This window comes from Microcaecilia unicolor, chromosome 7, assembly GCF_901765095.1.
Source record: "Microcaecilia unicolor chromosome 7, aMicUni1.1, whole genome shotgun sequence".
In the NCBI taxonomy this organism is placed as follows: domain Eukaryota; kingdom Metazoa; phylum Chordata; class Amphibia; order Gymnophiona; family Siphonopidae; genus Microcaecilia; species Microcaecilia unicolor.
Genome location: NC_044037.1, coordinates 158,200,530 through 158,217,780, shown reverse-complemented (window position 1 = coordinate 158,217,780; position 17,251 = coordinate 158,200,530). Strand labels below are relative to the sequence as shown.

Here is a 17,251-nt window from a genome sequence, read left to right as displayed (position 1 = left end):
GCTCTCAACGAGCACATCCAGGCCCTGCTTCCAGAGCTTCTGGATGGACTGCTGCACCAGTCTGCTGCGGTGTCGGAGGTGCTTGTATCTTCTGTACGATCTGCTACAGCGGCGTCTGGCTCTTCGCCTGCGGTGAGGTCCCTGTCAAGCGGCACTGGTGTCGGCTGCCACCCAGGTCGACTCCCCTTCGACGACGGTGGATGAAGCTTCGCCACAGTCCATGCGGGCATCAGATGGCGATGTCGATCCTCGGCGTCGAGGCAGGCTCAGTCTCAGAGTTCTCTAAGGGAGGTATTATCCGATACTGAAGAGGAGCATTCGTGGGAGTCGGAGGGAGATCCCAGATACTTTTCTTCTGATGAGTCATATGGGATTCTGTCTGAACCTTCCCCTCCATTTGAAAGGAGACTGTCTCCTCCTAAGAGTCTTTCCTTTACATCTTTTGTCTGTGAAATGGCTACTGCTATTCCATTCCCTTTGGAGGTTGAGGATGGGCCCAGGGCTCAGATGCTTGACGTCCTGGACTATCCTCCTCCACCTAAGGAGGCTGTGACGGCTCCTCTACATAAGGTACTGAAGGAAGTCCTTATGCGGAACTGGGCGTTCCCGAAGAAAGCTGATTCCCAGTATTGGATCCACGGTGAACCTGAGTTGATGAGGTCTTGGTTACCCCACAATTCCATGTTGGTGGACTCTGCCCTCAAAAGAGCCAAGAGTACTAGGGACTATGCCTCGGCGCCCCCCAGGCAGAGAAGCTAGTACTCACTCTGCTGCTCCCCAGTATCTCTCCACACTTGTCCTTCTTTACACCCCTTTCCGTGCACTCCGTTCCCTGGATAAATCCTTCTTATCTGTTCCCTTCTCTGCTACTGCCAACTCCAAACTTCACTCCTTCTGTCTTGCTGTGCCCTATGCCTGGAATAGACTTCCTGAGCCCCTACGTCTTGCCCCATCCTTGACTATCTTTAAATCTAGATTGAAAGCCCACCTCTTTAACATTGCTTTTGACTCGTAACCACTTGTATCCTCTCGCCTCCACCTACCCTCCTCTCCTCTTTCCTCTACACATTAATTGATTTGTTTGCTTTATTTTTTGTCTACTAGATTGTAAGCTCTTTGAGCAGGGACTGTCTTTCTTCTATGTTTGTGCAGCGCTGCTTATGCTTTGTAGCGCTATAGAAATGCTAAATAGTAGTAGTAGTAGGGAGGAAGACGTATCAGGCATGCTCGCTGCCAGTATCCAGCCCTACCAGCTCTTCACAAGCGTACACCTGTGGAACTCAGTGAGGCAGCTGTCTAGCTTGGCCGATTCCCTCCCTCCGGATCAGGCTGAGCCTTTTTACCAGGTGGTCAGGCAGCAGAAGGCGTCTCGTAAATTCTGGCCAGGGTCACTTACGACTCTTTTGATGTGGCATCCAGAATTGCTGCTCAAGGTATAGTAATGCACAGACTCTCATGGCTGTGTGTCTCTGAACTGGTTCATTTGGTCCAGCAGCGGATGGCGGATGTACCTTGCCAGGGGGACAATCTTTTTGGTGAGAAAGTAGAGGATCTTGTTGATCAGATCAAGAAGCATAATGATGCTATGGATTCTCTCTCCCGCAAGGCGCCTTATGCTACAATCTCCTCATCTAGGAGGCATTTTGAGGGGAAGAGGAGTGCTCCCTATTCTTACGCTAGGCGTAGGTACACTCCGGCTTCTCGGCAGTCTACCCAGACTCAGTCCCAGCGCGCTCGTTCTCGTGAACAGCATGTGCCTAAGGCCCCAGCTGCTCCCCAGCAAAAGCAAGGGACGGGCTTTTGACTGGCTCCAGTTAAGCATAGCCTCAGTAAAAGTGTCCGTGCCGGATGACTTGCCGGTTGGAGGGAGGTTAATATTTTTTCACCAAAGGTGGCCTCTCATAACCTCCGACTGGTGGATTCTTCAAATAGTCCAGTTAGGATACACTCTCAATCTGGAATCAAAACCTCCAAATTGCACTCCGGGAGCTAATTCTTACAGCCCCCAGCATAGGCAGGTACTTGCCGAGGAACTCTCTGTCCTTCTAAAGGCCCATGCAGTCGAACCCGTTCCACCAGGGGAAGAAGAGCTGGGATTCTATTCCAGGTACTTCCTTGTGCAGAAGAAAACGGGGGGGGGGGGGGGGGGGGGGATGCGCCCCATCATAATCCTGAGGGCCCTGAATAAATTCTTAGTCCGAGAAAAATTCAGGATGGTTTCTCTGGGCACCCTTCTTCACATGATTCAGGAGAAAGACTGGCTATGCTCTCTGGACTTAAAGGATGCTTACACACACATCTCGATACTCCCAGCTCACAGGAAGTGTCTTCGATTTCGGCTGGGAACACAACACTTTCAGTACCATGTGCTGTGGAGGACTTGCAGCCCTTCTGCATTTCCTCACAGCTGTATCCGGGGTGACTCCAGTTCCACCCCGATCTTCCCAGGGCCTTCTCTCCAAGTGCACAGAGTTTCCAGGTGCTTTTTGGCTAGGATCAAGCGACCCTCAGGGGGAGGAATGCTGGCTTCGGCCTAACCCCTGGTAAGCCTTTCCTCAGCTGAGAGGTGCCCAGCTCTACCACCGGCTGCCTTTCAGGTGCTGTGGAGGACTTGCAGCTCATCTGCATATCCTTACAGCCTTCTCCGGGGTGACACCCAGGTCCACTCCGATCCACTCAGGGCCTCCGCTCTAGGTGCCACGCGCCTAACGGTGCGCGGGGCATTTTTCTCTTTGTATCTAATCTTTTTCCAGTTGCTAAAGTACCTTAATCATTTATGGCCCCTATTCACATTCTCTTCCTAGCTCTGTCCCTTCCTAATCTTTTCCCTCACCCCCTACCTCTCTCCGCTACAGGAACTCACTTCCCATCCATTGACTTCCATCACCTCACCTTCTCTCCTACCCTCTTCCTCCCTCTTGGCTTTTAATCTCCGTCTCTTTCTTCCCTCCATTTTGCCTTCCCCATTCCACCTAAATACCTCTCGCCTTCGACGCCTTCGTGGCCACACCTCTCCTACTCTCCTCCGCTCTCTTTTACTCCTTCTCTTACTCTCAGCTGGTGACATCAATCCCAATCCTGGCCCTCCTCACCAACTATTATCCAAACTCTACAGATCTCACCGTGACCTCTCTAACCTCATCTCTATTCCTCTACTCCCCTCCTCTTCTCTGCCCTTCTCTTGCGCCCTATGGAATGCCCGCTCTATCTGTAACAAACTCCCCTATATCCAGGACCTCTTTATCTCGCGTCACCTCCATCTGCTCGCCATAACAGAAACCTGGCTCTGCCCTGATGACTGTGCTTCAGTCGCAGCCCTGTGCCATGGCGGTTATCTATTTTCACATACTCCTCGCCCTGCTGGCCGTGGGGGCGGTGTTGGACTACTTCTGTCTCCCTCCTCCAGATTTCAACCCCTTTTTCCACCTCAATGTCACTGTTTTTCCTCCTTTGAAGTCCACTCTATCCGCCTTTTCTCTCCTCTGCCTCTTCGAATAGCGGTCATTTATCGTCCCCCTGATAAGTCCCTTTCATCCTTTCTCAGTGACTTTGACGCATGGCTTGCCTTCTTCCATGATCCTTCCTCCCCCTCTCTCAACCTTGGTGACTTTAATATTCCTGCTAATGATCCTTCCAACTCTTATATTTCCAAGTTACTCGCTTTAACGTCGTCCTTTAATCTCCAACTATGCTCCACCTCCCCCACTCATCAAAATGGTCACTGTCTTGATCTCATCTTCTCCTCCAACTGTTCACCTTCTAGTTTCCTTGCCTCTGATCATCCCTCCTCTGATCACCATCTTATAACTTTCACACTTAAATCTCCTCCCTCCCAGTCCCGTCCTATCCTATCTAATTTATCTAGGAATCTTCACGATATTGACCCTTCATCTCTATCCTCCCATGTTTCAAACCTCCTCTCTACTGTGGCACCATCCACGTCTGTCAACGAGGCTGTTGCTTCTTACAACAATACTCTATCCTCTGCCTTAGACACTCTTGCACCTTTGATGACCCGCCCTGTAAGGCGTACAAAACCCCAACCTTGGCTGACTTCTAATATCCGCTACCTACGTTCCTGTACCCGCTCCGCCGAACGCCTCTGGTTGAAATCTCGGGCCCTTGCTGATTTCTTACATTTTAAGTTCATGCTGACCTCCTTCCAATCTGCTCTTTTACGTTCCAAACAAGATTATTATATCCAACTGACCAACTCTCTTGGCTCTAATCCTCGACTTCTCTTCACCACATTGAACACTCTCCTCAAGGTGCCCCCTCCCCCAACTCCCCCTTCATTATCTCCTCAGACCCTTGCTGAATTCTTTCACAACAAGGTTCAAAAGATAAACCTTGCTTTCTCTACCTCACCACCTCTCCCTCCACTAGTCCGTTCCCCACTCTCTCCTTCCCCTCATTCCCTTTCCTCCTTTCCTGAAGTTACTATTGAGGAAACTACACTTCTCCTTTCTTCCTCAAAATGTACCACCTGTCCCTCTGATCCCATTCCCACCCACCTTCTTAATGCCATCTCTCCTACTCTTATTCCTTTTATCTGTCACATTCTCAACCTCTCACTTTCCACTGCAACTGTCCCTGCTGCCTTTAAACATGCTGTGGTCACACCTCTCTTTAAGAAGCCTTCACTCGACCCTACTTGTCCCTCTAATTACCGACCCATCTCCCTCCTTCCTTTTCTCTCCAAATTACTTGAGCGTGCTGTTCACCGCCGCTGCCTTGATTTTCTCTTCTCACATGCTATTCTTGACCCACTACAATCTGGTTTTCGCCCTCTCCACTCAACCGAAACTGCGCTTACTAAAGTCTCCAATGACCTATTACTGGCTAAATCCAGAGGTCAATATTCCATCCTCATTCTTCTTGATCTTTCCGCTGCTTTTGACACTGTCGATCACAGCATACTTCTCGATACCCTGTCCTCACTTGGATTCCAGGGCTCTGTCCTTTCCTGGTTCTCTTCCTACCTCTCCCTCCGCACCTTTAGTGTTCACTCTGGTGGATCCTCTTCTACTTCTATCCCTCTGCCTGTCGGCGTACCTCAGGGTTCTGTTCTTGGTCCCCTCCTCTTTTCTATCTACACTTCTTCCCTTGGCTCATTAATCTCATCCCATGGCTTTTCGTACTATCTCTATGCTGATGACTCCCAAATCTACCTTTCTACCCCTGATATCTCATCTTGCATCCAAACCAAAGTTTCAGCGTGCTTGTCCGACATTGCTGTCTGGATGTCTCAACGCCACCTGAAATTAAATATGACCAAAACCGAGCTTCTCATTTTCCCCCCCAAACCCACCTCCCCGCTCCCCCCGTTTTCTATTTCTGTTGATGGCTCTCTCATTCTCCCTGTCTCCTCAGCTCGAAACCTTGGGGTCATCTTTGACTCTTCTCTCTCCTTCTCTGCTCATATCCAGTTGCCATGACCTGTCGTTTCTTTCTTTACAACATCCGTAAAATCCGCCCCTTTCTTTCCGAGCACTCTACCAAAACCCTCATCCACACCCTTGTCACCTCTCGTTTAGACTACTGCAATCTGCTTCTTGCTGGCCTCCCACTTAGTCACCTCTCCCCTCTCCAGTCGGTTCAAGACTCTGCTGCCCGTCTCATCTTCCGCCAGGGTCGCTTTACTCATACTAGACCTCTCCTCAAGACCCTTCACTGGCTCCCTATCCGTTTTCGCATCCTGTTCAAACTTCTTCTACTGACCTATAAATGTATTCACTCTGCTGCTCCCCAGTATCTCTCCACACTCGTCCTTCCCTACACCCCTTCCCGTGCACTCCGCTCCATGGATAAATCCTTCTTATCTGTTCCCTTCTCCACTACTGCCAACTCCAGACTTCGCGCCTTCTGTCTCGCTGCACCCTACGCCTGGAATAAACTTCCTGAGCCCCTACGTCTTGCCCCATCCTTGGCCACCTTTAAATCTAGACTGAAAGCCCACCTCTTTAACATTGCTTTTGACTCGTAACCACTTGTAACCACTCGCCTCCACCTACCCTCCTCTCTTCCCTCCCGTTCACATTAATTGATTTGATTTGCTTACTTTATTTATTTTTTGTCTATTAGATTGTAAGCTCCTTGAGCAGGGACTGTCTTTCGTCTATGTTTGTGCAGCGCTGCGTATGCCTTGTAGCGCTATAGAAATGCTAAATAGTAGTAGTAGTAGTAGTATGTACTGCCCTTTGGCCTGGCGTCTGTGCCCAGAATATTCACAAAGTGTCTAGCATTAGTCGCAGCATCACTACGCAGACTGGAAAACCTCTTCAATGCTTAATGAACATTTCTGGTGGCAATCTGTTTTAATGTACCAAAAGCTTGAATTGACCTCAGCCAGTTTTACTGGATCAATAATTAAAACAAATATTGTATGGTCTCCAATTGCTTCCTACCTTGCTTCCATTACTTATGAAACTACATAGATGAATATAAATATCTATCTTGAAAATATAATTATATTTGTATAATTCACTGGCACACTTTCCACTACTATGTATTATTAGTATATTGTACCATTTTGGTTACTGTTATGTACTATTTGTATTATATTAAAACCAATAAAAAATCTTGGGGAAAAAAATCACTACGCAGACTGGGATGGTGTGTGTTTCCTTATCTCGGAGATTGGCTGGTGAAGAGCACCTCAGAGGAATGTGCTCTGGAGTCCAGGCGAATGACTATTCAGGTGTTAGAACTACTGAGGTTTGTAATAAATTATTCCAAATCCCATCTCATTCCTGTCCAAAAATTAGAGTTCATTGGAGCACTGCTGGACACGAAGACAGCTCTGGCTTATCTTCCCGAGACAAGGGCAGACAACCTCCTGTCCCTGGTGTCCACAGTTCGAGCGTCTCAGCAGATCACAGCTCGGCAGATGTTGAGACTCGTGGGGCACATGGCCTCCACAGTTCATGAAATACCCATAGCACGTCTACATATGAGATCAGCTCAGTGGACCCTAGTTTCCCAGTGGTATCAAGCTGGGGGGATCTAGAGGATGTGATCCAACTGTCCACCGACTTTCGGAATTGTCTTCAGTGGTGAACGATCCAATCCAGTTTGACCATGGGATGTCCATTCCAAATTCCTCAGCCACAAAAAGTGCTGACGACGGATGCGTCCCTCCTAGGGTGGGGAGCTCATGTAGATGGGCTTCACACTCAGGGAGCCTGGTCTTTTCAGGAAAAAGGTCTTTAGATCAACCTCCTGGAATTGCGAGCAATCTGGAATGCTATGAAGGCTTTCAGAGATCGGCTTCCAACCAAATTATCTTAATTCAAACAGACAATCAGGTTGCGATGTACTACACCAACAAGCAGGGGGGCACCGGATTTCACCCGCTGTGTCAGGAAGCTGTTCAGATGTGACTTTGGGTACGCCATCATGGCATGTTTCTCCAACCACGTATCTGGCAGGCGTAAACAACAGTCTAGCCAACAGGCTGAGCAGAGTAATGCTATGCTCACATTAGCCCTCTCCTTAAGTCAGTTCACTGGCTCCCTATCCGTTTCCGCATTCAATTCAAACTTCTCTTATTGACCTATAAGTGCATTCACTCTGCTGCTCCCCAGTACCTCTCCACTCTTGGCTCTCCCTACGCTCCCCCTCGGGTACTCCGTTCTGTAGATAAATCTCTCTTATCTGTCCCCTTCTCCTCTACTGCTAATTCCAGACTCCATTCCTTTTATCTTGCTGCACCTCACGCCTGGAATAGACTACCCAAGCCTGTAGGTGTAGCCCCGTCTTTGGCCGTTTTCAAGTCCAAACTTAAAGCTCACCTCTTTACCACTGCTTTTGACTCCTAACCATTACTCACTTGCCCTGTCCTTTTATCCTCATCTCTGTATTCCCTTACCCTTATTGTTCTGTCTGTTTACCTGTCTTATCTAGATTGTAAGCTCTTTGAGCAGGGACTGTCTTTTTGTGTATTGTGTACAGCGCTGCATATGCCTTGTAGCGCTATAGAAATAAGTAGTAGTAGTAAATCAACTTCACGAGTGGTCGCTGAATATGGACGTTGCCCACAAGAACGAGGGGCCGCTTCTACTACCCAGCCTCTGGCTCTCATGGCCTGGATATTGAGACCTTAGAATTTGCCTCCTTGGGTCTTTTGAAGGGTGTCTTCCGAGTCTTGCTTGTTTCCAGGAAAGATTCCACGAAGAGGTGTTACTCTTTCAAATGGAGGAGTTTTGCCGTCTGATGTGACAGCAAGGCCCTAGATCCTCTCTCTTGTCCTACACAGACCTTGCTTGAATACCTTCTACACTTGTCAGAGTCTGGTCTCAAGACCAACTCCATACGGGTACATGTCAGTGCAATTAGTGCTTATCATCGACGTGTAAAGGGTAAACCTATCTCTGATCAGCCTTTAGTTCTTGGCTTCATGAGAGGTTTGCTTTTGTCAAAGCCTCTGTCAAACCTCCACCAGTGTCATGGGATCTCAACGTCGTTCTCACCCAGCTGACGAAAGCTCCTTTTAAGCCACTGAATTCCTGCCATCTGAAGTACTTGACCTGGAAGGTCATTTTCTTGATGGCTGTTACTTCAGCTCATAGGGTCAGTGAGCTTCAGGCCTTAGTAGTTGATGCACCTTATACTAAGTTTTATCACAACAGAGTAGTCCTCCGCACGCACCCAAGGTTGTGTCGGAGTTCCATCTGAACCAGTCAATTGTCTTGCCAACATTTTTTCCACGTCCTCATGCCCAGCCTGGCGAGAGCAACTTGCACGCCTTGGACTGCAAGAGAGCATTGGCCTTTTATGTGGAGCGGACGAAGCCCTTCAGACAGTCCGCCCAGTTGTTTGTTTCTTTTGATCCCAACAGGAGGGGAGTCACCATTGGAAAATGCACATTCTCCAATTGGCTAGCAGATTGCATTTCCTTCATTTATGCCCAAGCTGGGCTGACTCTGGAGGGCTCATATTGTTAGAGCCATGGCTGCGTCGGTTGCTCACTTAAAGTCAGCCTCTATTGAAGAGATTTGCAAGGCTGCAACGTGGTCATCAGTCCACACATTCACATCTCACTACTGCCTTCAGCAGGATATCCGACGCAATAGTCGGTTTGGGCAATCAGTGCTGAAGAATCTTTTTGGGGTTTAGAATCCAACTCCACCCCCTTAGGCCTGTTTTATTCTGTTCCAGGCTGCACTCTCAGCTAGCTGTATATAGTTTCAGGTTAACTTATGTTACGTCCTCGCCGTTGCGCGGCCCAATTGACCAATGTTCATTGTTTTGAGTGAGTCTGGATGCTTGGGATACCCCACGTGTGAGAATAAGCAGCCTGCTTGTCCTCTGGAGTAAGTGAAGATACTTATCTGTAGCAGGTATTCTCCGAGGACAGCAGGCTGATTGTTCTCACAATCCCTCCCACCTCCCGTTTGGAGTTATTTCTTATGCTTTTTGATCTAACTGAGGTACGTGCTCATGCGATGGGTGGGAAATCAGTCCATGCATGCGTGGTACGCGCTGCATGCGCACCGGAAGACTCTGGCAAAACTTTATTTTTTTGCTATTGTAAAATGCTGATTCCCGGGCCAACGTGGACATCGACCCATGTGTGAGAATAATCAACCTGCTGTCCTCGGAGAATACCTTCTACAGGTAAGTATCTTCACTTTATGTTCTTATGATCATAGTTTATTTTCATTGAAATTTGAGAATGCAATTTGTTTTGCTGTGAAATTTGTATCCTGCTTTGACTCTAAGGAATCCTTAAAGTGTAATACCATGCCACCAACAACAATTCTATCTGCTCTGTCATTTTGATTTATTTTGTACCCTTGTATCTCTCCTGCAGTGCAGGGCATTAGATCTGCTGTCTTTGAAGAGGGCCGAATTAATCTTCAAGGCCACCAGCCTCCTATTTGTCTTATGTTCCTAATGATCAACTCACCAATAACGTCAGTCCTATCACTGCCTTCTTAGACACATAGGGGTAGATGCACTAAACTTAACGAGCCATTAACGTGGGTTTTAAACTGGTTCTAGCCAGTTTAATGTGCAAGTAGTAAACCAGGGATGCACAAAAGGGCATTGTCCTATCACGGTAGCAGCTAACGAAAATGCAATGCAAATGATCCAAAGGCTATTATAATGAGCTGCACTACCATTGCAAGGCTGTTATAATGAGATGCACTATCGTTTTCTGACCCCCCCCCTACCGTGGAAAACCTAATGGGAGGTCTACACCTCTCGTTGGGGCAAAGGAAAGAATCGGAAGAAAAAAATGTCGTCAGGGACGTCCTTTTTGGACGTCCTTCACCTGTTAAAAAAAAAAACCACTACAAAGACGTTCTTTTTGGACATCCTTCACTTATTATAATAAAAACCCACTCCAAAAAGACGTCCTTTTTGGACGTCCTTCACTCAAACAACAACCAAAAAAGGACGTCGTACTTCTTGATTAAATTTAACAAAAAACCAATTGGGGGGAAAAAACTGTCCAAGTGCTCGTCCGGGACGTCCTTTATGGATGTGCTTCACTCAAAACAACACCAACCAAAAAAGGACGTCGTACTTCTTAATTTTTACTCTCGCTCTTCTGTTTTAAATCTTCCTTTGAGAATTTTTCCCTTCCTTATCGGCAGCTGAAGAGAGGGCTAATGGATGATTGTGAGGCCCCCCCCCCCCCCCCACGGCCTCTCAGCCAATCACAGCGCGTTTAGCTGATACCAGTGACAGCTAAAACGCGCTGTGATTGGTTGAGGGAGACCTGGAGAGGGGCATAATCGAGTACCCTTGAAGAAAAGCCCGTCCTGCTCGTCTTTATTTGTCTTTATTGTGCAGGGGTATGCTAATTGTCATAGAATATATACAGGGGTACGCTGGTTCTCATAGAATATATTCCACATTTATTCAGATGTTTTTCTGGGACTTGCTTTTTTTCATTACTAGCCAGGATTTATAATAATTTTATACATACTGTTAATTGCTCCATGCTATGTACTGTATAGAAGTTCTACCCCATGGATGTACTGGTTTGGCAGAACTCCCTTACCTCGCTCTATTCCCGTCACGTGTAACGATAGGTAAGAATTTTAAAAAATGACATTTTGGGAATTTAATTTAGTACAGAATTAATAGGAAAACAATACCAATTCCTTGGCAGAACCAACAAATGTAATCATTCATAATTTATTCCTTTTTCCCTCTTAAATATATTTTCAGGTTTTCTTGTGGTGTTTTTGTAGAGTTCTGCATAGAGAAGTTATATAATTTCATGTAAATTCTCTGTAAGCCCTGGTTATGTCTCAAAATGTTTTTTATTTCCAGGAACAAAAATAACAAGCTAAGTTCAATTCATTACTGTCAGGCATGACCCTATTTTACAACTATTCAGCCTCTTAAACACTTTCTTTACATTAACTATTCACACAACTGGCAGCTCATTCTCACTTACTTGTTTTGAACTTGGGCATCAGTTAATAAGTGATTACCTACTAGTACTAGTCCACTCTGCTATGTATTATTGCCTAAGGGCTTCTTTTGTCTAGCTGTGCTAGCGGTTCCTGTGTGGCAATGCCGACATAGCCCAATCAAAATGAATGGACTTTGTCTGCATTACCGCAGCAGGATCCGCTAGTGAGGCTTGATAAGAAGCCCTCAGTAACTTAAAGTATTTATTTTTTGTGGAAGAGGTGTTTTAAGAATTTCCATTTGGGATCATGTAGTATATAGTATGCATTACAAACTGCATCTGCTTTATCTAAATTATAAGTAATTCAAAACCAGAACATTGTTAGGAAATTACTGCTTTATGTTAAAGCCAGTTCAAATGCATAGAGGGCTTATTTAACCCTGTAGAGACAGTTGATTTTTTTTTCCTTTGGGAATTTAAGTGCTTTTTTATTCTTGCCTTCAGTTATTCTTCTATCAGGCTGCTTGAGGTATGTGTCCCTCTTCCCAAAATTTACATCAAGCGTCGGACTCCAGCCAAAGTCTCCATTCTGCAGGACCTAAAGGACTTCTCACAAAAGTATGTTTTTACTGTTCTTGGTCGTGTTCTGTTTTCTTTTATTTTCTCCCTCTCTGCTGGTAAGAATTGCTATAGCAGAACGGTGTCATAGAAAATCTGTAACGGTTTTAATTTTGGCATTAGTACCAACTTGGCAATTTCTGGCACTGCAGTATATCCTGTAAAAGGATAAGTAAATTGTTCTACCTCTTCCCAGTCCCCCACTAATTTGATAGTGAGCAAAATGCAAAAGATGCTAGATATACTGATCATCCCCTCCTCACATTGCATCCCTTTCCCTGTCTCTTTCTCTCTGCTGCTGCCTTACTTCGCCCTCTCTCTTCTGATTATCTTCTCTTTGCTCCCTTTTTCCGTCTATTGTGTGTGCCTTATTGCTGATTCTCTCCTCCTTGCCTCCTTTGTTTTGCAGATAATCTCTCATTCTTATTGTCTTGGCCCCTTCTTTCTCTTCCTCTCACATCTACTCTTCGCTTTCACATTACTTAGCACATCATTCCCCTATAAAGAGCAGTAATACGGCGTGCTACACCAGCCCTCTTCCTCTATTCTTCTTTCCTTTCAAAGGACTTGCAGCTCTTACACCATTGAAGTGCTCCATCTACCATCATGAGACAAGTACTAGCACCTCTGCATGCCTATATTTGCCAGTTCTCATTTCTTCTAGACTTCTCTGCGGCTTCCACCAGCTGCTGTTGCTTTTCCCTTTACTTGGGCTCTGTGGGGAACTGGAAGAGCCCATAGTTATGCACCTAGCACAAATCCAAATAATTTTTACTTAACTCCTTTTGATACAAGCTAGGCGTGGAGAAATAGCTTAATGATTAGAACAGTGGAGTAAGAACCAGGGAAGCCTGTGTTCAAATCCAGTTGACATTTGTGGCCTTGAGAAAGTCAATTAATCCTCCATTGCCTCAGATGCAAACTTAGATTGTAAGCCCTCTAAGAACATCATACCTGAATGTAACTTGCCAGAAACTACAGCTGAAAAAGGTGTGAACTAAAATTCAAATCCTAATAACCATCATCCCAGAAGGTCAGTCAGTTTTCCCTTCCAGCTCCCACTCAGATCCGATTTAATGTAACTAAGCAGACTGCATTTAGCTACGCTGCTAACCAATTTTGGAATGCTTCACCTCTAAGTCTTTGATCAGAGTCAAATTTCTCATGTTTCAAAGCTGCCCTAAAAATGCACATATTTACTCAGGCCTCTGGGGATTAGGTAGTGGTTATGGAGCAGTGGGAAGGAAGGAAGGGAGGGCAAGCTGCAGATTTGCCCATTGGTTTCTCTCTGTAATTATTTTGTGTTTATCAATATTTTTTAAATTGTAAACTGCCTTGCTGTATTGTGCAATTGAGACTTGGGGTCATCTTTGACTCTTCTCTCTCCTCTGCTCATATCCAGCAGATTGCCAAGACCTGTCGTTTCTTTCTTTACAACATCCGTAAAATCCGCCCCTTTCTTTCCGAGCACTCTACTAAAACCCTCATCCACACCCTTGTCACCTCTCGTTTAGACTACTGCAATCTGCTTCTTGCTGGCCTCCCACTTAGTCACCTCTCCCCTCTCCAGTCGGTTCAAAACTCTGCTGCCCGTCTCATCTTCCGCCAGGGTCGCTTTACTCATACTACCCCTCTCCTCAAGACCCTTCACTGGCTCCCTATCCGTTTTCGCATCCTGTTCAAACTTCTTCTACTAACCTATAAATGTACTCACTCTGCTGCTCCCCAGTATCTCTCCACACTCGTCCTTCCCTACACCCCTTCCCATGCACTCCGCTCCATGGATAAATCCTTCTTATCTGTTCCCTTCTCCACTACTGCCAACTCCAGACTTCGCGCCTTCTGTCTCGCTGCACCCTACGCCTGGAATAAACTTCCTGAGCCCCTATGTCTTGCCCCATCCTTGGCCACCTTTAAATCTGGACTGAAAGCCCACCTCTTTAACATTGCTTTTGACTCGTAACCACTTGTAACCAGGGGCGTATCTGGAATCCGGCGGTAGGGGGGGCCAGAGCCAGAGAGGGGGGGCACATTTTTGCCTCCCCCCCCCCCCCCCCGCCGCCGCCTCTCTCCACCCCCTCCCCGCCGTCAACCCTCCCCCGCTGCTTACTTTTGCTGGCGGGGTCCGACCCGCAATCTCCATATTTCGGCTTCCTCCGTGGCCATGTGCTTCCAGGAAGTAACGCTGCAGCGCTGATTCGTTGAATCTAGTTCGGCGTCTGACGTGCTGGGACGTCAGACGCCGAACTGGATTCAACGAATCAGCGCTGCAGCGTTACTTCCTGGAAGCACATGGCCACGGAGGAAGCCGAAATATGGAGATTGCGGGTCGGACCCCGCCAGCAAAAGTAAGCAGCGGGGGAGGGTTGACGGCGGGGAGGGGGGCCAGGGCGAAATCTGCGGGGGCCCAGGCCCCTGTGGCCCCACGCAGATACGCCCCTGCTTGTAACCACTCGCCTCCACCTACCCTCCTCTCTTCCTTCCCGTTCACATTAATTGATTTGCTTACTTTATTTTTTTTTTGTTTATTAGATTGTAAGCTCTTTGAGCAGGGACTGTCTTTTTTCTATGTTTGTGCAGCGCTGCGTATGCCTTGTAGCGCTATAGAAATGCTAAATAGTAGTAGTAGGCAGTATATTAAGCCAATAAAGTAAACTAAATTTCTTCCCAGAAGGAACTGAACTAGAACCAGTTGCAGTCCATTGACAAAAATGTTCATGCTCTAATAAAGTTAAACAGAAAATCTGCAAAAATATCCTTTAATGTGGCCCAAATACTTTTTATGTAACCTGCGAAAATACAGTGAGGTATACTCAGATAGTTTGGTTTCAATTCTGCAAAATTCCAAAGTGAACATCACTTATCCTCACTAGATGAGTCCAAAATTGTGGGATCTGTCTGTTGTGGATGGAAACAGAGAAGTAAAATAATTCTGTGTCACTTCTTAAAGGCATCGGGCAGTCACAGATAATCAGTATTTTTGTGTTGTGCGGGTGGTAACAATATATCATGTGGCTTGTAGACTGTTTGATAAATAAGCTTTTGACCTAATTGGAGAACCGGGAATCTGTTGAGCAGGAGTGTTACTTCTTAGGAGGTTTTAAGCTCCTAAATTATAAATGAGGATTTTGAAAGGAGTAGGGTTACTTACACCCCCAGTGCCTTTCTGTACTTGAATTTAATTTGAGGAAAAGAAAAGGGGAGATGTTTCGGTCAGCAAAATTGATAGTGGCAGCAAGGCTACTTTTAGCACTGAGTCTTCAGGTGAGCCAATTGTGAGAGTCTCATCTTTAGCCAAAAATTGCTGGGTAAAACTATTCCAATGTAGCTGTAAAATTAACTATATATCTCACCAGTCACAGTTATGTGCAGTTACAACATTTATTATTATCACATAAAAAAAATGTCCTCACTACTGCTATACAACTCCTCAAACATGCTCCATTCTCACCAAGTGTATTCAACAAATGCTGTAACATCATTTAAAATATATCATCCTTTTGGAGACTGTACTGGCTGAAAACTACAAAAACCTTGTGGTATAGTAAAAGCAATCTGTCCAGTGCTTACACAAACAGGAAATAGTTCATTGGAATGTATGCACTGTTTTTAAAGCGTATCACTTCCCTTTTGTATGTCTGTATTCTTGTAAACAGCCAGACAATTTTGAAGAATTCCACTGTCGGTATCACAAACTGCATACACTGTATCCATCTCGTGGGACTACACAGATCCACCTCCTCCCTGGAGGGTTTCTTTAACTGCCATTCTCCGAGGACAAGCAGGTTGCTTGTTCTCACTGATGGGTGACGTCCACGGCAGCCCCTCCAATCGGAACACTTTCTAGCAAAGTCCTTTGCTAGTCCTCGCGCGCCGATGCGCATGCGCGGCCGTCTTCCCGCCCGAACTGGCTCGTGCCGGCCAGTCTTCTTTTGTCCGCGCTTGGTACGGTCGTGTTTCGCCGTTCGCGCCCCAAAGTTGACCTCGCGCGTCGTTCTTCGACTTGTTTAGAAAAAAAAAAAAGGTGTCGGGAGGAGGCCTTTTGGTTTTCTCCATTCCTGTACTTCGAGTTTTTTGCCCCGGTAAGTTTTCTTTCGTCGTCGGGGTAGGCCCTATTTAGACCTCGGTCGAAGTTTTTCTTCTCCTTATTTTTGTGGTGCCATTTTCGCCATTTCGAGTTTTGATCTCGCCGGCGCGATTTTTCCGCCCATGACATCGAAGTCTTCCAGCGGCTTCAAGAAGTGCACCCAGTGCGCCCGGGTAATCTCGCTCACTGACAGGCACGCGCCGTGTCTTCAGTGTCTGGGGGCTGGGCACCGCCCTCAGGCCTGTAGTCTGTGTTCCCTCTTACAAAAGCGGACTCAGGTAGCGAGGTTAGCCCAGTGGAACATTTTGTTCTCGGGCTCTTCGTCGGCATCAGCACCGGGAGTATCGACTGCCTCGACGTCGTCGGCGCCCGGACCTTCATCCTCGCCCCCGATTGCATCGAGTGCATCGAGGCATCGGCCCTCTGCATCGGGGCAACATCGGAGGGCTGCGTCGGTGTCGGTGGTATCGAGACCTCCCCGTTTGCTGATGTCGTCGGACGGTGGTGCTTCGTCTGGAGTGCAGGTGAGGGCTGTCCATTCCCCTGCTGGTGGCGGTGAGCCTTCGGGTGGGTCTCCCCCTACCCTGAGGGCTCCTGCGGTACAGCCCCCCCCCCCCCCCGAGACCGACCCTCTTCGGCCTTGGCCCCGAGGAAGAGACGGCTGGATTCTACGTCCTCCTCGTCGGTGCCGGGAAGCTCCGGTGACGTGCTTCGTTCCAAAAAATCGAAGAAGCATCGTCACCGGTCCCCTTCCCGCGTCGGCACCGAGAGCTCTGGGTCGCCGAGGGAGTCGGCACCCAGTAAGCATCGGCACCGAGAGGACCGCTCGCCCTCTGTTCAAGAGGTGTCGATGCGCTCCCCTTTGGACAGCCCGGAACAGCCTCCACGCCCGGAACAGGTTCTGACATCGACTCCTGCATCGGCTTCCATGTCTTTTTCCACAGCCGCTCTGCACGAGAGCCTCCGGGCCGTTCTCCCAGAGATCCTGGGAGAGCTGTTGCGCCCTTCCCCTCCGGAACCGGGGGTGCTTGCGCCTCCGGTACCGTCGAGCCAGGCGCTGGCTGGCCCATTGTCCGGGGTGAGGTCTCCGACATCGGTGCCGCTTGCGGTACCGACTGCGGTAGCCTCTCAGGAAGGCTCCCCGACTACGTCGGCGGAGGAAGCTTCGCCGG

At 47.5% G+C, this 17,251-nt stretch overlaps 1 protein-coding gene across 1 annotated transcript in view; it reads left to right on the top strand.

Moving 5' to 3' along the window:
• Positions 1-17,251, top strand: part of PIKFYVE (phosphoinositide kinase, FYVE-type zinc finger containing) — a 750,252-nt gene that overhangs the window by 410,361 nt on the left and 322,640 nt on the right. Inside the window, 1 exon segment of the mRNA XM_030210724.1 lies at positions 11,879-11,992. Coding sequence (XP_030066584.1) covers positions 11,879-11,992 — 114 coding nt within the window.